This window comes from Ruditapes philippinarum, unplaced genomic scaffold (genome assembly GCF_026571515.1).
Source record: "Ruditapes philippinarum isolate M1 unplaced genomic scaffold, ASM2657151v2 ctg760_1_1_1_1, whole genome shotgun sequence".
NCBI classification, from domain to species: Eukaryota; Metazoa; Mollusca; class Bivalvia; order Venerida; family Veneridae; genus Ruditapes; species Ruditapes philippinarum.
The window spans coordinates 455,176-476,354 of NW_026853160.1; the positions used below are offsets into that span (position 1 = coordinate 455,176).

General features: G+C 31.7%; 1 protein-coding gene across 1 annotated transcript; it reads right to left on the bottom strand.

Annotated features, from left to right (window-relative positions):
• Positions 1 to 15,807: 15,807 nt before the first annotated feature.
• On the bottom strand, positions 15,808 to 17,424 carry LOC132735559 (uncharacterized; the record flags this gene model as incomplete). Its single annotated transcript, XM_060722515.1, is given in 1 exon segment — positions 15,808 to 17,424. A coding segment is annotated over 1 exon segment (1,078 nt), but the record flags the coding sequence as incomplete, so codon positions are not given.
• Positions 17,425 to 21,179: the final 3,755 nt, after the last annotated feature.

Genomic DNA, 21,179 nt, shown 5'->3' on the forward strand with positions numbered 1-21,179 from the left:
CAATGACCTCTAATTTTGGAAGAGACGAAATACTGTTTTGCCATTCTTGAATAAATTTCCATTACCACCATCTTCATCATAAATACTATATGCATCTATCCCTCTATTTTTTTTTTAATTCATAATTTACAGTTCCCACCATATTATTTTAATAGTTTTTTTAATTGCCACCATGGTTACAACAACAACAAACAGCATTTACTTTTCAACATTTTGTTCTCTATCTTTCTATTCTTCAAAGTAACCATTATTTCTTCATCAGCGCAACTATTCATATTTACATACACTACACCGTCACAACCACTCTTCACCATTACCATAAATAATATCCTCAAAACCATTATTGTTTTCTACATTCAAGCCATTACGTTCCTCACCAATATTTTCTTTATACATGACCGTCATCATTAATTTTTCCACAACCATCACCACCACCAATCCTTACACTAACGTCATCGCATTTTATTTCTTTACATCATCACCATCATCATGGTCAGGAGCATGTTCACTACCACTCCTTAATTCTATTGTTTCACCATCATCAACATCGTAGGTGGAATTTGTGCGTTTACTGCCTTCACTTGTATTGTTATGCTGCGACATTTCTACATCCTAAACAAAATATAAAGTAAACCTTAGTGGACAAGACTGGGTATTTAAAAGTTTGAATCCAAGGGGTTCTAACTCATTGTTTAATATATTTATTGGCCACAATGTGGTGGACATTTAAAATTTTAGTTTTGTTTATTGACTCTCATGAAACTATTTCAAACAATTTTTATTCATTTCCAAGGAGGGATATTTCCCTGTTACATTAATCAACTTCAAAGTTATTTGCCTTTGGTCATTTACAAATATATCATTCTGACAATTCAACTTCCATATTTACATTAATCTTAAATGAACAAAAAAAATAAAATAAAGTAAACCTTCCGGCGAGACAGCATATGTTTATATATGTTTTATTTATAGGAACTGCTACAATAAATGCCGAAAGTACTACGGTGATACAAATGCTCCTTAACCGACTCTTTGATTGTCTACACTTGCTCATGTGACAACAACAACAACAACAACAACAACAAATAACGTCAACTCAGTGAGAACGCATCCTTTTTGTTTAAGATGGTTGTTAATATTAAATCTATATTTGTATAGTGAGTTTGCCAAGGGGAACTACCATCTTTTACACGGATGCCCTTAAAAGAAAGCTGTATTTGATGGACTATTTCTGTCCGATTCTAAACATGGATGGCAAGAAAAAAAAGGAAATCACATAAATCGTCGGTTCAAGTGGTAGTTTCTACATTAGAATCGATGAAACCAAACTTCTGGGAATGACAGTCTGTATATTTATCCCGATTTTTTCGTCGGGTCTATTCCTTAGTATTCAATAAAATTTCACAGGATGTATTAACTGTTCCTTCTTCCACATCTTTACACTAACGCATGCGCATCCTTCCTATTGCGCTTTGTTGCTTAAGGGAACAGCCTTCGTTTTAAAGGATACTCTTTAAAGAAAGCTGTATTCTGTCCGATTGAAACGGATGGCAATTTAAATACTTTCGTGCAGTCTTGTTTTATGCTGCTGGTAGTCGAATATAGAAATCTCTCTAAAATTTCAAGATTCAAAGCAAGGCAAATTCACTTTAGAAATTTGAAAGATTAAATATTAACAGCCATCTTAAACAGCAGATAATCAAGGAAATGTGTTTTTTTTTTCGTTCCTGTTTTAACGCCTTACCAGCACTTAGCTTTCAATTGTCATTTGCTATCAAAGTATATGTCGATAGCGTCTTTCGTTCGTTCAGCAAATTATGTCATATTTTGTATTATCAATTCATGTACATGTATGTATAATATATTCATCACATGTTATAAATTTTATTAAAAAATCTTATTCTTCTTCATTTTTACTCTTTTGAGTAATGAGTGATTTTTTGACAAAAACTTCAATTGCATCATATGGTTGTCGTTAACATTTAAATACATGTACACTGATATAAATGTATTTCGGATTTTATTGTCCGTATATTTAACGTGTAGATTTGTTGAATAAAAAAATTGATACAAGAAGGTTAATGTATATTTAAGTGTGTCGTATCTAAACATGATAAAGACTTGAATACCTCTTGGTTTTTACGGATCATTTTGCGCCTTCTTCTGACAAATACACTGAAGTAAAATAGAAAAATACGGAAACCACCACGATATTTATTATATCAAAAGGGATTAGCTATAGGAAACTGGCGCGGTTAAAGGGCTTTCACCAAAAAAAGGTCACATCACAAAAGTTTGACATGGATTTATCCATATTCACCCCTACAAAACAGTGGCATTTTCATTTTATGATAGATAGATAGATCTAAGCTATGTTTTGCATAGCGATTTTTATGTAAGCAGGTGAAAGGAACGGGATAACGGGTGCTAGACCATTAAAGACTGTCGGCCAATGAAAATCGTTAATATCCCTTAAAGAATTTCGGCCAATGAAAATCGTTAACTCTTATCAGCGCGCCGCTCCGAGAACCGGTTTAAACCAGTTACGATTGCGGCCGGACACTCTAAACAAAGAAAATTTTGCATTTTAAAACGATATTCACAAAATTGTTTATATATCAACTTACACGAATATGTTTGATGTACATGTATTTAGTTATCTATGTCTAAAATTCTGTATGTGTGTTAAAGGGAAAGACAAGGTTAGAATAAAAACATGATTTCAGAAAAAGAATACTTTGAATAATAAGTCTGCAAATTTTCTGCCACCAAATAATAATATTAAACGAATGATAACAAAATTTAAATCGCTAAATCACCAATTTCTACAAATCGGTAAGCGCGGCCATGTTTGTGTATTGGCCGTATAAAAACAGGTGCGCGTGATGTCATTTCCCCACATCTTTAGAATTCATGAATAATATCTAGTTGAACACGTAAGGAAATATTAATATAGATAAATATTGATCAGACAATTTAATTTTTCACAGAGGTGTAAAGGAGATTTTTTATAGTTCAAAATACGTAACAATAACAAAAAAAAAATTAAAAAATAATAATAAGATAAAGAAACGTACGGCTAGCCAAAAGTTCTAGCCGTACGTGAGTCACGAACGACTAGCCAGGACGCACTGTATTGTCTAGCCGTACAGGCAATTTTCAAAAATTAATATGGAAAGTCGAACGTTATAAAATTGTTGATTTTCATGCTTATCATTTGTTGTTTTATTTGTCATGAGTTATTAAATCATTTTTGTTAATTTTTAAGCACATGGATCGAATAAAAAATGATCGGAGTGGAATTAAATAAATAAAAAGAACATTGAATGAAAAAAAAACGTGAAATGCAAAAATAATTATATAATTTTCAAAACAGTAGATAAATATCGAACATAAAAGCACAGTCAATCAATTAATTAGCCTTAATTAAAACCTATTCAGGGACTGACAATAGAATTTTTAGAATGCCTTTCACGGAACATGCAAACTTTCCTTGATACAGTACCGTCGGTAATTGTCGCAATTATCAAGAGCCCTAACAACAGTCATTTCCAGTGTTTGTTGTTGTTTTTTTTTTTTTCATATAAAAGGTTTCGAAAATTGAACTTAATTGAACAAAAAAGGATTATTATCAAAAAATTTGTAAACTATTTCAATTGGTGTAAATGCAAGCAAGGCTATTTTTCTCGACATCTTGCGATGACAAAGAATCGATATATATTATATAGCGATCAAGGCGATTAATGCTCTAAAAAGTTAACATCCAAAGACAATTAATGCTGTTTCTTGGTTAAAATCCTGGCTTAAAGTCATAAAATAACATATGCATTTTCGACTTCCCATAAAATTTTGAGAAGTGCCGTACGGCTAGCCAATACAGCGTGTCCTTGCTAGTTGTACGTGACTCACGTACGGCTAAAACTTTTGGCCAGCCGTACGGGCCCGTACGCTAGCCACTTCCATTATTTAAAAAAACCCAACTAAAACGTGTTCTTAATAGTACATATAATTAATTTTTTGCAGTTTGATTCTGACTTTCAAATTTAAAGGTGTGAACATATGTTATAATTGATGTACACATATCAAAAATATAAGCAACTCTTTTGAAAAGTAAATTGTGAATATGTCTTTCAACGTATGATGCTGCGACATCGTAATCGTAGCCTAATATTAACTGCAGGCAAAATCATTTAAATTGGCTGCTCAAAAAATCTAATTTGCATAATTATTCACACAATTGCTGGTTTGCTTACTACTTGTGTCTAACTACTGCGCATTGTCCATTCTTGTAATTGTTCCTAATTTGCACCCAAATGCTCCTGGTCACACTGTGTACTGACGATTTTATTGCTCCTTGTATGCTTCTGTGCCGACAGACCTTTTGATCATGCACAAATGTGCCCTGATTGGTTGAATCACCCTTGTCAAATATTCTAAGACGAAATAGACATCTATTTTTTTACGCTTCATCAGTGAACTGAATGACCTAAGGGGGAAATTCGGTTCCACACCTGTCAAATTATACTGTAGTAAATTACAGCACTTCATATAATAGCAACACATTTTTTCAGTTACCAATATCATTTTAAATATTTAAGTAGATTTATGATTTTTTGTTTTATTGGATTAAATTTACAGCGTAGTAGAAATGCGTATCTGTCGGGGAAAGGAATTTGGTAAGTAGATAACGTGGAAAAAAGCTTTAGGGAACTGGATAAACCCGAGAATATGCGTAATTATAGGGGAATGGGCAACCTGTTGCTGATGGTACCAGTTTTGACTGGGTGCCTAAACAACTTTACGGACAGTTTTGTTTTCATACGATATAAGTCTGGCTGCCGATTTTCCTGCTCCTTTCTCATTTTTAGCGTCAATGGCGGAAAATCGTGTAAAAGTAAATTTATGGTTTATCTTTGAAAATAAAGCAGTCATTGCTTAAATCATGTAGTGGGATCATCAGCAAGCTGGAATATCGAACAAATGATAATTAATGTCGCGGCGTCTTCAATTAATTAATTAAAGCAATTCAGTTCCATATGATGTTTTCCATAAATTAATATATAATGTTACGAAATAAATTAATAGGTCTTCACAAATATATTTCAGTTGTACCAGCGTGACACCTCTATACACGGAGTGGGTATAACACGTCACAATCCGGTCCTCGTTGTCTGCGCGGAACTGACAGAACGCCAAAATGCGGCGCCCATGAACTTATTTCTCAAGTGAATAGTGTCTTTAACAGAATTTTCTCTCTCTATAGGGTTGATTTCAATAGGAAAACTGTCATGGTTCCTCTTTTTAAATGATGAATATTTATATTAGATAGACATCAATCCATCCATTCTTATTCCTTTAATGATATATGTTGTATATAATTCATTATGTTTAAAATAAATAAGGTCATTCACTGACCATTTAATCACACATGGCATTGTTTTTCCTTACACCGGCCGTCATAAATAGATAGTTTATTCATATAAGACGTGTACAAAATGCACATGGTCACAAAATACATACATTCAAATATAATTAAACATCACGTAATCATCAAAGTTAACATTATTTAGTAGCAAAGTGTCATACAATGATAAAACTACATCTTTGGGCTGCATTAACAAAACATGGAGAATGAGTCACAAATAAGTCACCAGGGGTGGATCAAATTCTTAACCAGCATATGAAAAATTCTATCGGCTTGATGTTAAAAATTTATAAAAAAACTTTTTAATATTATTTTTGATAAAGGTGTTATTCCTGAGAGCTGGACTATAGGACAATATTAAACCTATATATAAAAATAAAGGGAATGGTTAAATTACCTGAAAATTACGTCCAATATCACTTTTAAGTTGCTTGGGAAAACTCTTCACATGTATATAATAAATCAAAGGTTGAATAAAATTTGCATGATAGCACGCTTTACATCTTATACATGAAACACAAGCAGGGTTTAGAAAAAAACTTTCTACCTGTTTGATAATATTTTTATTCTAAAATGTCTAATCGATATTGTTTACAATCCAATAGGAAAAACTTTATTGTTGTTTTCGTTGATTTTAAACAGGCCTTTGATTCCGTGTGGAGGGTTGGATTATGGCAAAAATTGAGACAAAATAATATAAATGGAAAATGTTTTAATGTCATTAAAAGTCTTTATAATAACATTAAATCGCGAGTTGTAACTTCTAGAAGGATGTACGCCTTTTTTTCGGACTGTCTTGTTCGGGTACGTCAAGGGGAAAACATGTCTCCTTTTTTATTCTCAGTTTTCTTGAAATGACCTTGAAAGCTATCTTAATAGTAGTGGTGTAAATGGAGTTTCTAGAGAAGCTTTTGTTGAAGGGGTGCGGGTTTATTTGAAACTTTTTATTTTACTTTACGCTGACGACACCGTCATATTCAGTGATAATGAAGAAGATCTTCAAATTGCTTTAAATAAATTCAAAGAATACTGCGATCAATGGAAATTAAACATTAATGTAAACAAAACAAAAATTAATGATTTACAGTAAAGGCCGTCCTAAAAAGTTGTAAAGTGTTTACAATAGGAGAAAACGTTCTTGAAGTTGTAAATGAATATATAAATATTTAGGTATATACTTTAATAAAAGTGGCTCTTTTTATTAAATCTAAAATTGCAATTGCAGAACAAGCAAATAAAGCTATGTTTGCATTGTTAAGAAAATTAAATTGTTAGCTTTACCGTTTGATTTACAAATTGAAGCTATTTGAAAAGACAATCAAACCAATTTTATTATATGGAAGTGAATTTGGGGATTTAGCGATTGTTTCTGTTTTGGAAAAAGTTCAACTGAAGTTTTACAAATATATTTTTAATTTAGAAAAGTCTACACCGTCTTATATGGTGTACGGAGAGACAGGCATTTTTCCTTTAAAAATTCATATTAAAAATAGGGTTGTATCATACTGGACAAGACTTATTGATAATATAAATAGTAATGAAACAGCGAAACTACCATCAAAGTTGTATATTTGTTTTTAAGGGAACTACAAAATAATTATTTAGTTAAGTCACTCTGGATAGAAAATGTTAAAACAATATTCATGTGAGACAGGTTTTTCTGGAATATGGTATGCTCAATGTTTTAGCAGTAGTAAATGGCTTATTAAAGCAAACTTTCAAAAGTTAAAAGATATCTATATTCAAAGCTGGAGAGCTGAAATTAACAATACGTCAGACTCAAATTTGTATAAATATATAAAAGAAAACTTTTGTAGAAGCGCTTACATAGACACATTACCTCTGTATTTTGCTAGGAAATTTTTTATGTTTTTAACAAGGAACCATCGACTTCCAATTGAAACGGGACGTTGGCAAAACATACCCATAAACGATCGTAAATGCACTCTTTGTAGAGATATAGGAGATGAATTTCATTACATTTTTAAATGTCCAATATTTGAAAACGAAAGAAGAAAATATATAGATAATTTTTACCGACAAAGACCAAGTATGTTTAAATTCATAGAACTATTAAACTGTAGAAATATGAAGAAATTAGAAAATTTAAGTATCTGTTGTAATAAAATTATGCAATATTTTGTTTTTTCTTGATTATTCTCTATGTTACATATATTGTCTATGTTATGTACACTGTAGATTAAGGTATTGGTAGATGAAATATGTCAACATACTAATATACCATGTTTATGTATTAGATATTAATGATTTCTGTTTAAAACAGTATATTCTGTAATTTTTATTCACATAGTTCACATAGGATGTTTTATGAAAGGTTCACTAAAACTTATATGTCACATTGTGAAACATTAAAATACTACATTTTTTAGAAAATTTAGAATATTTACTATTCTTCTGAAATGACATTACTGACAAAAAATGCTCTTTATGCTGCAAATATATTGCATTATTTTCATTTTCTTGTGTATCATGAAAGAGTTAAGTTTATATTGTTAAATATACAAAATTAAGAATTATATATTGACTAAAGCATATAAATATATTTATTTATTTGGCATTTGAATTATTTAAAAGAAAATTTGTCTCTTTGTTATACGTACTTAATATAAGTCTCTCTCTATCTTTCATAAAAAGGTTGAAATTATGCAACATGTAATCAATCACCTTTGTTGAAATTTGAAAAGTATAATATCTTAAGATATTTGAAATACTATGTCATCTCGGCTATATGTATAATATATATAATTTCACACTTTTACATTAAGTATTAAATTACAATCTTTATGCTATAAGTACATTTCGCACATTTTATTTTTCTCTCAAGCAAATCTAAGATTCAAATATGAAACTTTCTGTTTCATTACAAACAATTGATACTGAAATGAATGTTAAATTGTTAGAACCTATTTATAACCTGGATATCTTTCGTGTTTGTTTTTTTTTCGATAGGCTTTCGTTTCGTTTTGTTCAGGTTATTATGAAAGGTGTAAACATTCTATTTGATCCATTAGTCATACTAAATATTTTACTATAATATATATTTTTTCTCACCAAATTGTAACTATATATTACTATTATCCTAAAAAATTTTAATGTAATATAGCCGTTTTCCATTATGTATTTGTATATGTTTATGTATGTATACTGCTGATGTTTCCCGCTATTGTGGGACTTGTGCATTTTGTAAATAAATTGAAATTGGTTAGTGAAATTGAAATTGAAAAGAAATAAAGTAATATTACTAACAAGATAACATTTTTATAATTATGTCTGAAGATTCGGTTGATTTATGGTGATCTGTTTAAACGAGAGCCCTCGGCACTTCATTTGTAAGACCCTCTACTAATAAAAAGCTGGAAAAGGTAACACAGTTTCTAAAACTATTTGTTTTAAAAAAAATGCTGGTTTTCAAAAATCGAAGAATGCTATGCCACGTAGAACATTTTTCTCATCATTTTGGATGCAGTTTCGATAGAAAATATCCTAAATTGTCGTTGCTATAAATTTTACCAAATTTCAAAATAAAAAAAAAACATGTAAATTTTCAGAAACGAATAATTTTCAGAAACTTTGTTTACCATTTTAAGATTTTTTGGTCGAGGGCTCTACAACGGAGGTGTCGAGGGCTTTCATTTAAACAGATCAACAAATGTGAAAGAGCCACTGGTTAGAAGGGGTGATATTCCAGAGGGGGTTTGTAATTTTACTAGTGATTTCAAGAGGTGGGGAGTTGAGGGAGTCATCAGTTAATTTCTTACATGATTACATGATATTTACAAAAACAAAACTCAACAACAACAAAACGTGATATGATATTATATTTCATGCATAATGGGGGGGACCGTAAGTTTATAACCAGACCTTGATGATATATAACATTTTATGTATAATAGGAAAATCGAGGGATTGGGAAGGGAGGGAACTGAACTCTAGCCCCTGCCCTCTCCATTCACCTGGATCCGTGCATGGGGAAATTACACTATATAAATAATCACATCACATTGTGTAGTCTGTTTTTCAATCATTCCGGCAAAAACATGGTTGTGGCCACAAACCATCTCTGTTTCTTTAAATTGTTTTGAAAAATTAAGCCTAATTAATAATGATAATAATAATGACTTGATATCTAAAATTTAAAAGCATGGCCGCACATGTAAATGCTACTCACCAGGCGACAATCAGTGGTACAACAACAACGACAACGATCAACAGCACCACCAGAAAATGGGGGCTATCTGCGGAAGATGACGTAGTAGCAACTAGCTGCGTCGAAAGAGCTTACAGATGTTGAAAATAGATGTCGTTGATGATGGCAAAGGTGACGTCGTTGATGATGGCAAAGGTGACGTCGTTGATGATGACAAAGGTGAACAAGCTCTCTGTATAACACTTGATGATGCATTCGTTGGAAATCTTTTCAAACACCTCTTGGCTAATTCGCAAACTTCCTGTTTGCAAAAACCGATGTTTATTGCATATTCTACGATATTGTCGTAAAAGAAAGGGGGTGGACACGGTGCTGCATTAAGCCAATCCCTGGATGAACATCCATCAACGTTACACGTACAGTTCATTAAGGTTTCCATTTATACATGTATAACATTTAAATTCCCATTTTTAGTTAAACGTTCTCATGTATATCTCGCAAAACTAAAAATTCATTTATGAATCAATGATAAGTGCCGCACATGTAAAAAGCAGTTGTTAAAAAACATTAGGTAAACCAATGAATACATAATGTATTGTTTTAATGCTATTTCATGTATGATCACGGACGCTTTGTTTTTTATATACAAATGTAATCATGTGTTATACTCTTTACAAAACTCAGTAACTTACAAGCAATTGCAATTAATTTCACTTTAAAGTAATTCATTACTCATAAGGTGGGATGCAATGTCGAAAAGTAGCATGTCAGAAAAAGACATACATCACTAATGAAAAGAAACTACAAAATTCAAATCTAAAATGTATACAAATGTATACATGTCCGTTAAACAATTATATTGTATTGACGTTAATTTATTTTTAAAGTTATAATATGACCTATTTAAAAGATGATATCATATCTTTAAATCTCTAAGCAAAAATATTTTATCCTTGGTATGCTATGATTTAAAAAATGTCGCGCGATTAAGTGTTGCATTGCCTTTCAGTTTTTTGTATTTTTCTGAAATATAGAGGAAAATAGGTCTTAATATTTAATAACTACTGCTAGTTGGCTGTTTGCAAAGACTTTAATGATTGCGCCCAGCTGGTGTAGGGTTCGCTTACAAAAATGCTATAGAAAGCTAACAAATTTTTCGCGTAGCAAAAGATGAAATATTATAATTTCTACTACTCAGTGAATGACAATTCGTTATAAAGTTTCCGTTTTCTTTACGTTTCTGCGTGACAGTAGTGGCCCTTCATAAGTTCTATAATCTATATAAATATGAACAACATTTTTGTTATCGGTTTAATGTTTAAGTAAATCATCTAAGTGATCAAGTTATTATCTTAACAGCTCAAACATGACTATGCATGGTTATATGGCTCTTAAAATGTTCACATTGAATTCAGCATGTCCGCAGATGTGTAATAATTTTGGTGAATTTTATTCAAATAAGTAAATATGTGCATTCATAAAGTGTTTTAATAGACTACCTTAACATAGCATTTAATAGACTTCCTTAAGCTACATGTACCTATAGCGTGTCAAAAAGGGCTGATGTAACCCTTACGGATAGTTGTTTAATAGTGATAAAACATTAAGTAAATTTTGTGATTTTTTTTATAAACCTTTTAAATTGTTATTAAAATATTGAATATTTATACCTGGGACATTTTATAACAATTTCATTTTGTCTAAGCTAATACTTCTGTGTAAGCAATCATATATTTTCCCGACTGTAATTCTTTTCTGCTTTTTTACTCACCTAAAGCCCTGCCGCTGGCTCTAAATTTCCGACAATCTTCGGAAAAGAATTAATTGCTGAGTTGCAATTCATAGCCTATACTCTAGCATTCACAACATATGAATGCCAAATACATGTATAGTCATAAAATATGTTTCCATGACAATGTCAACTGTTTCACGTATCTTCAAGGCATACGGTATAATATGTTGTTGTTTTTATCAACCTGTGACCATATTGTACTATTAGGTCAGAATAAAATCGGCTGTTGAACTAAAATGTTGAGCTTTGCGATGACAGTGATTCTGATAGTGAAATGTGTGCCTACAAGTTTGTCTATGGACCCAGGTTTGTTTTTAATTTTTCTTATCAATTAAATAATATTTCAAATTAAATATCAAATAATATTTTATTTTTTTGGAAAGACACATGTTTGGTTTTTTGATAATATTTAAGTGAATTGGTGTTTAATGGAAAGTATGTAATACAATGAATAGTAATATTGATAGTATAAAGTATCAGACATGACAACAAAACAGGAAAGAATTATATATGGATGTTGCTGGTAATTGTAATATACTAGTGTATGATCCGAAATTAGATAAATTTATATAGCAAATGTAAATATGGAGGATAGGTTTAATACTAAATTTTTTGAACGAGTTGAATAAATCATATTACGAGTTTGGCGAGCAAAATATTATTTTATTCAACGAGTTCAATAAATTTAGTATTTTATGTCCTTGGTATCTTACTTAAGAAAAAACTCGCTAGAAATAATAATGACTGATGTCCTTATTAAAATATGTCTAAATATTTTTTACCTGATTAACTGAATCGTTTTCCAAGTTCTTCTTTACATTTCAGAATGCCTAAAGCCTGTTGAAGAACAGCCGTTCTGTTTCGAAGTATTTGATCTCTGGACTTACAATGCGGAAAATCAAGCATGTTTCCGGTTTAAAGATTGTACAGGGCCGTACTTCCGGTTAGGTGAAAACGTCTTCCCTTCCCGAGAACGATGTGAGAAGAAGTGCATGACTTAGATGCATGTAGCTATTTTTTTCGGACGTGAACATTTCAAAATTACAATATAATATACCAATGAAGAATTCAGTGAACTTACATTTTTAATAAAGATAGTTTTATGTTGGAACAGTGCATTGATAATTAACATTTCATATTTTGACAAACAGAAATAAATTGAATTAAAACAATTATCAAAAAGTTCAAATTTTGATATTTAAAGTGTCTCACGTACTGTTCCGTTTGTTAAAACTGAAGCTAATGTGATCATCAAATGTCAAGTACCAAGACCTCATACAAAATTGTAATAGAAGTGCACATTCAATGTGTTGCTTTTTTACCCAACGGGCATGAATTAAGTAACTTTTTCAGAGTACGACAAAATCATTCTACACAACAAACATCAGAGCTGTGGACATTGTAATTTCTGAGAAATGATCAAGCTTTCTTCACAAGTCAACGTATAAAATTTTTACCGGTACCAGCCGTTTTGAGCCAAAATGCATAATTTGTGTGAACGCTATTGAGACCTACGTACATGAAATATACAAGCCAATATACAAGCCAATACAAAAAAAAAAAAAAAAAAAAAAAATAAATAAATAAAATAAAATAAAAAAAAACAAGGATAGGGGTTATTAGCTGTTACTTATTGCGAGGGATTACAAGTTTTCACTTTCAATTTTCAACCGAATGAAAACTATGACATATTAATGTTAACATAGTTGCATAAAGGGACTACACTGACGTATTCTTACATGAGTGGAACGGAAATATATTTTTCTCATTTGTTATAAGTCTGTACCAACTAAGTGTATAAAAATTTCCTTATCATTCGTTCACTCTCGCCGTTTTTTCGTAATAATTTATTTTGTCGTGCAAAATGACTTTAAAATGATAAGCATTTCAATGCTTTAAACTTAAATTGGGCCAGTAATTGCATTTCAAATATCGGTTTTAAATTTAATTCTGATTATAGTTTTTAGCTGTTTTTCAACGCGACATTTATGTACCGCACTGTCAAGCAATGCGCATGTGCGGCGGCCATTTTAGCTGTTATTAATAATAACTTATTCACATGTAAGTAATCTTTTATAATCATGCACTATCGTTTATTTCTTATGCCCTCGTCATTCTATGTTTAATATCCCAGAAGTATACACAGCTGACTTGTATACACGACGGGAAAGGTGCTTAACACTAGACGGAGATTACCTTACCAACATAGGAAATAAAAAATAATATACATATTTAAAGAAAACGTCTGTTTGTTTAGAAAAAAACGAAAGAAAAAAATCTAACCAAATAAATCCCTCTGGCATGCTCTTATGCCAGACATGTTTAATCCAAAACTGTGTTGTGAATTTCCTTCCTAATTTTCGACAGAAATAAAACTACAAAGGCACATGGGCATAAATATAAAGCCTAGCTTTATTTAGTGGAACATATAAAGATGTTTATATTTATAAATGCTTTTATTAATTGTTATCATTATTAAATGTAAGAGTATAGAGCAGGAGAGGGTAGTCGACTGTTACGGAGAAACAGATCTATTTTATTTGATATACATGTAATATATGCCATATGGGATGTACATGTATATAGAGTTACATTTTCAAAAATGCTTTAAATTAACCAATGTAAAGTAGGCCTACACGTTACATCAGTATGGATGTTTGATCTCCTTTGTAGAAGTCAAATGGTAAATTTATAATCAATGGGTGATATTTTAGCTACCCTGAACTCTCGGATGTTTTATCATCAATCAAAGAGTTTCAAGAAGGTTGGATGAATGCGGGAGAGCAACGGAAAATCCTTACTATTTTTCAAGGGTTACTTAAGCTCGGAAGCAGTTGTGTTAGTTATTTTTAGATCTTTTTCCTCAAGAATACTATGTGCAACAATCATAACTTCTCGAAAATTATCAGTGGGGTTAAAATCAAAAGTAAGATTAAACAAGAGCCATGTCAACATGGCCATCCCCCGCCGAATGTGTTTGCTCATTGGAAGAATGTTTATGTAGTAGAGCAGAATAATTCCATTTTAAGAAGTATTTTGGTAATAAAAACTGACGGCTGAAGTGATTACAGATTTGAAACCTATGTCAATATTGATGACTGAAAATAACAAAGGGCAATAACTGAAAAATAATGCAGGGAAAGTTATCATTCTTGTGTGCTGCACCCCTCCTCAGTAAAATCTATCTACCTATGAAGTTTCAAGTTAATACTTCAAATACTTTTTGAGATAAGCTCCGGACAAAATAGTATGAAAAAGAACAAAGGGCTGTAACTCAAAAGTTATATAGCAAAGAGTTATCATTCTTGCGCGAAGCATTCCTCCTCAATAAGATCTATCCACCTATGACATTTCATGTTGACATTTCAAACACTTTTGAGTTATGCTCCACTCAGGTGAAAAATTAAGTATGAAAAATAACAAAGGGCAATTACTCAAAATTTATGAAAGGTAGAGTTATCATTCTTGTGCACTGCACATCTCCTGAGTGAGATCTATGCACCCATAAAGTTTCATGTTGATATCTCATAAGCTTTTTGAGTTATGCTCTCGACAAAAATTAATTTTGAAAAATAACAAAGGGCAATTACTCAAAAATTATGCAGGATAGAGTTATCATTCTTGTGCACTGCACTCCTCCTCAATGAGATCCATCCTCCTCCTCCTATGAAGTTTCAAGTTGATACCTCAAATACTTTTTGAGATAAGTGCCGGACAAAAAAGTATGAAAAGAAACAAAGGTACATAACTCAAAAATTATATAGCAAAGAGTTATCATTCTTGTGCACAGCATTCCTCCTCAATAAGATCTATTTACCTATGACATTTCATGTTGACATCTCAAACACTTTTTAAGTAATGCTCCACTCAGGTGAAAAATTAAGTATGAAAAATAACAAAGGGCGATAACTCAAAAATTATGAAAGGTAGAGTTATCATTCTTGTGCACTGCACACCTCCTGAGTGAGATCTATGCACCTATGAAGTTTCATGTTGATACCTCAAAGGCCTTTTGAGTTATGCTCTGGACAAAAAATAATTTCAAAAAATAACAAAGCTTTAGGGTAATTACTCAAAAATTATGCATAGTAAAGTTATCATTCTTGTGCACTGCACTCCTCCTCAATGAAGGTCTATCCACCTCAAATACTTTTTGAGATATGCTCCGCACAAAAATGTCGGACGGAAGGACGGACGGACGGAAGGTCGGAGACTATTTCTATATCCCCTGCCGCCTGTTCGGCGGGGGATAATAAGCTTTGCGTTTTGCATTGATAAAAAGAAAAGTATTCCATCACCATATACGTACTTGTATGTTTGAAAGATAGTCAATAAAACACAGAATCATAACATCAGTTTAAGTTTTTTATTTAGAAACTAACTTATGTTGAAACTGAAACATATTTCAAACATGGCACAACTCTAAAGACCATGTGTGTTTGCTTGAATTAGAAGAACGAAGTGAGACAAAACAAAGTAAAAATACGGAAAACGTAATATGTTAATACATGTAGATCCATTCAGAATGTACAAATCAGTAAATTTAGTCATATCAAAAAAGAAACAAACTAACATTCATTCATTCAAACAAAAATATATGAGAAAGCCAAAACGAATTTTTTGATATAAACGTTTCGTGACTATATGAAATTAATATCAGCTAATAAATGCATAGCCAATATACTTAAATGACAAGAATCGACATTATGCATCATTCCAATACTTTCTATCGGCATTGATGTCAATCATTCAAATACATATTATGGCGTGAAAGGTATTTTAAAAAACAATTCTAAAAAATTATGAACAATACCACAAAAGCTGTGAATAGACATAACATCATTATATATTACATAACACGCAAAATTTATGAATTCATATACTCTAACAATAAAATGACCACATGAACAAACAACTGACCATAACTCAATCAATAGTTCGCTGTAACCATCTTAAATGGGTTAAGAGGTCGCATTTAGACTTTCTAAAATTTCAAGTACAGTTCTTGCATCGCGTGAAGGGTATACCCCAGCATTTTCTAACCAAGATCGGAGTGCGACAGGGTTAACCACTTTGTCATAAATTTTCTTAGCAACAGCTACAACATCTAAATTTGAATTAAATTTATGTTTCTTATTAATCAGTTTTTTATACTCAACTTCATAGCTTGATACTACAGCTTCAAATACACCTCCATTTCTTGTTTTAACAATGCATGATTCTTGCGGTGGCAAAACAAACAAAACAACATTTTGTTCTTTTGCCCATTCAATTAGATCGACAGATAAATGACTCTTATGTCCATCGTACAACACAATTATGTTTTCATTTTCCTTCATTTGAACATGATTTAAAAAATGATCACTTAAATAGTTTCTAAATCCTTTTGTCACTAGCTGAGATTTCCTTATAAATGTATTGTCCTCTTCCTCATCAAAACCTTCAACCATGACAAAATAAGGTGGAATTTTCTCTCCTGATGCATTCCCTGCCCCTATAACAGTTAAAGTATCATATTTATAATTTATTTCGAACTTAAGATCCATTTCGTCCATAATAAAAATACGTTGAGGAGCACCATGGTACTCAAATAAGATACAATTCAATTGTTCATAATAATTTGAGATTTTCTCTTCACTGGTGCACAATATCTTTTGATTTGGCAGAAGAAAAGGAACCACAAGTTCTGATTCCGGGTGACGTTTTTGGTAAGATCTATACCACCTTGTGGAAAAAGGTTTATCTGCCGCCCTTTTACCCAGAGATATGGCATAATCAGACGCATGTCGAGTAATTTCAGACTTTGTATATCCGTAGCCGACGTAAGCTAAATTATTCAAATGAGAAGAAAGTTTATGTTCCTCAACCAAACTGAAAGTTGGCATTGGTCCCATTCTTGATTCCAAAGGTACCCTTTGATGTACTTTATCATTAAGTGTACTGTACGGTATGTTAAACGTCTTTGCCGCCTTGCGTGTGGATGCGCTACCGTCTTTTACCATGTTGTAAGCATCAACTATTTTACATTTTTCATAAGTGGGCCCTTAACTTTTACGTTTTCTTCTGATAATCTAAAATGAAATGAAAAAAAAGAATATTATTATAACTGTCTGTAAATTGGTTCTTTCACTGGTGATGATAAATGATGTACCCTAGCTACCAATTTTGGAAAAACCCTTTGGTTGGTTTCCCCTTTTGGAAACCCCAAGATAAAGGGTTTCGTCGTAAAAAAAAAAAAACATTTTTTCCGGATAAAAAAGTATTAGATTTAAAGCAATGAAAATACTTAACACATTTTTGTTTTAAAGCAAGTTTTAATATGGAGAGCCGGATTGGTTTTGCTTTTGGAAATTCCCCGGGGGGTCAATTTTCTTTTTAACTTTTGGCTATTGCCCGGAAAAACCTTTAAATTTTATAAATTTTTTAGAAAGGGGGTTGATTTTGACTTTTAACCCAGGGGGTTCAAATCCCAAATACCAACCCAGGCCCTTCATACAGGTTGTTAATCCCAAGTTTAAATTAAACAGATCTCTTTTCCAAACCCCAAATTTAAATTGCCCCGGAAACCTTTTTTTAGTTACGCTAACTTTGTTTGTGGGGGTATAATTAAAAATAAGATTAAGTAAGCTCTGTGTTTGTTTTGCATTGATAAAAAAGAAAAGTATTGCATTACCATATACGTACTATATGTTTGAAAGATAGTCAATAAAAACACAGAATCAGAACATCAGTACAAGTATTTTATTTAGAAACTAACTAATGTTGAAACTGAAACATATTTCAAACATGGCACAGTTTAAAATGCGGCATCTCTATACAATACTGATTATGTTTTATTCAAATTATACAAATTTGTAACCTTTGCGATCGTAATTTTACATATGCAATGAAATCAGAGAAAATACATATAGCATGAGGTATCACTAAAGAATTTCTGTATATTTATAAACCAAGAAGCGTTCAAAATAAAATTTGTCGAGCGCAACATTTCATGTTATTTTCCATATCTAACAGTACAAAAACAACGTATCATGTCATGTATTTTCATATCTAATAGTACAAATACAACGTATCAATTCATGTATTTTCATATTTTATAGTACAAAATCAACGTATTAATGTCATGTATTTTCATATCTTATAGTACAAATACAACGTAATCATTTCAAGTATTTTCATATTATATATAGTACAAATACAACGTATCATTTCATGTATTTTCATATCTTATAATACAAATTGCCACGCATGCCAAAATATATAGATGATATTCAAGTGTTTTTAACAATTTATTTTCATCGAGTGGTATGAAAAACAAAATCATGAGCGGCGGTAGCAACAAGTGTCATATGATTTATTTTGAAACCACAAGATGAAAAAATCCTATGTTAATAAAAAATGTTGTTTTTTGTTTTGTTTATTACAGACCTTTCCTTTTTAAATTTTACAACTCTAAAGACATCCACTTTAATTATGTGTATTGGCTTGAATTAGAAAAAAGAAGTGAGACAAGACAAAAGTGAAAAATACGAAAACGTAATATGGTTATACATGTAGATCCATTCAGAATGAACAAAATAGTAAATTTAGTCATATTAAAAAAATGAAACAAAACAACCAGCCAAACAAAACAAACAAAATATGAGAAAGCCAAAAAGATTGTTTTGATAAAAACGTTTCGTTACTATATGAAATTAATATCAGCTAATAAATGTATAGCCAATATGATTTCATTGTTTAATAAATGACAAGAATCGATATTGTGCACCATTTCAATACTTTTTCCTATTGGCACTGATGTCCATCATTCAAATACATATTATGGCGTGAAAGGTATTTTAAAAAACAATTCTAAAAAATTATTAACAATACCCCAAAAGCTGTGAATAGACATAACATCATTATATATTACATAACACGCAAAAGTTATGAATTCACATACTGTAACATTCAAATATCCACATGAACAAACAACTGACCTTAACTCAATCAATACTACGCTACCTTTTTAAATGGCTTCAGATGTCGCATGTAGACTTTCTAAAATTTCAAGTACGGTTCTTGCATCCCGTGAAGGGTATACCCCAGCATTTTCAAACCAAGATTGGAGTGCGACAGGGTTAACCACTTTGTCATAAAATTTCTTAGCAACAGCTACAACATCTAAATTTGAATTAAATTTATGTTTCTTATTAATTAGTTTTTTTATACTCAACTTCATAGCTTGATACTACAGCTTTCAAATGCACCTCCATTTCTTGTTTTAACAATGCATGATTCTTGCGGTGGCAAAACAAACAAAACAACATTTTGTTCTTTTGCCCATTCAATTAGATCGACAGATAAATGACTCTTATGTCCATCGTACAACACAATTATGGTTTCATTTTTCCTTCATTTGAACATGATTTAAAAAATGATCACTTAAATAGTTTCTAAATCCTTTTGTCACTAGCTGAGATTTCCTAATAAATGTACTGTCCTCTTCCTCATCAAAACCTTCAACCATGACAAAATAAGGTGGAATTTTCTCTCCTGATGCATTCCCTGCCCCTATAACAGTTAAAGTATCATATTTATCATTTATTTCGAAATCAAGGTCCATTTCGTCCATAATAAAAATTCGTTTTGGCAGAACCATAATACTCAAATAAGATACAATTCAATTGTTCATAATAATTTGAAAATTTTCTCTTCACTGGTGCACAATATCTTTTGATTTGGCAGAAGAAAAGGAACCACAAGTTCTGATTTCGGGTGACGTTTTTGGTAAGTTTTATACCACTTTAAGGAAAAAAGGTTTATCTGCCGCCCTTTTACCCAGAGATATGGCATAATCAGACGCATGTCGAGTAATTTCAGACTTTGTATATCCGTAGCCGACGTAAGCTAAATTATTCAAATGAGAAGAGAAGTTACGTTCCTCAACCAAACTGAAAGTTGGTATTGGTCCCCATTCTTGATTCCAAAGGTACCCTTTGATGTACTTTTATTCTTAAGTGTACTGTACGGTATGTTAAACGTCTTGGCTGCCTTGCGTATGGATGCGCTACCGTCTTTTACCATGTTGTAAGCATCAATTATTTTAGATTTTTCATAAGTGCCATTAAATTTGCGTTTCCTTCTGATAATCTAAAATGAAATGAAAAAAGAATATTATTATAACTGTCTAGAAATTGGTTCTTTCCCCGGTGATGATCAATGTTTCCTTACAACAAAAGCTGTTACAAGCACGAGTCACATTTACCAACACAATGCTTAAGCCTGTTTTGTGAAGCTTCAGACAAGCTCATTCCTTTATATATCCTCTCCCATTTGTTTCCCTTTAGAAATAAAGAAGTTTGAGTAAAAATAAAATATTTTATAAAGAAAATTCTAAGTTCAAGGGAAGATAATTCTGAAAATATTGCTTCTAACGTTATGTGTTTGCGACCAGCATGGATCCAGACCAGCCTACGCATCCGCGCAGTCTGATCAGGATCCATGCTGTTCGCTTACCAACTCTATAACAAGTAGGGAAACTGATAGCGAACAGTACGGATCCTGATCAGACTGCGCGGATGCGCAGGCTGGTTTGGATCCATGCTGGTTGCAAACGCACTATGTTGGTTTTGTCATGACACGGCTCATATGTTTTGTATAAGAGGGCGTTTGTTATTTCTTTCAGTCAATGACGATGGCCGTGTAGCCTGTTTAAAAATGTCATGATACATTCACGTGTACATGTTTATATCAAATAATTATCTGTATATTTGAGTTCATTTCTTCTACGATATCAGGGACATAGTCAACTG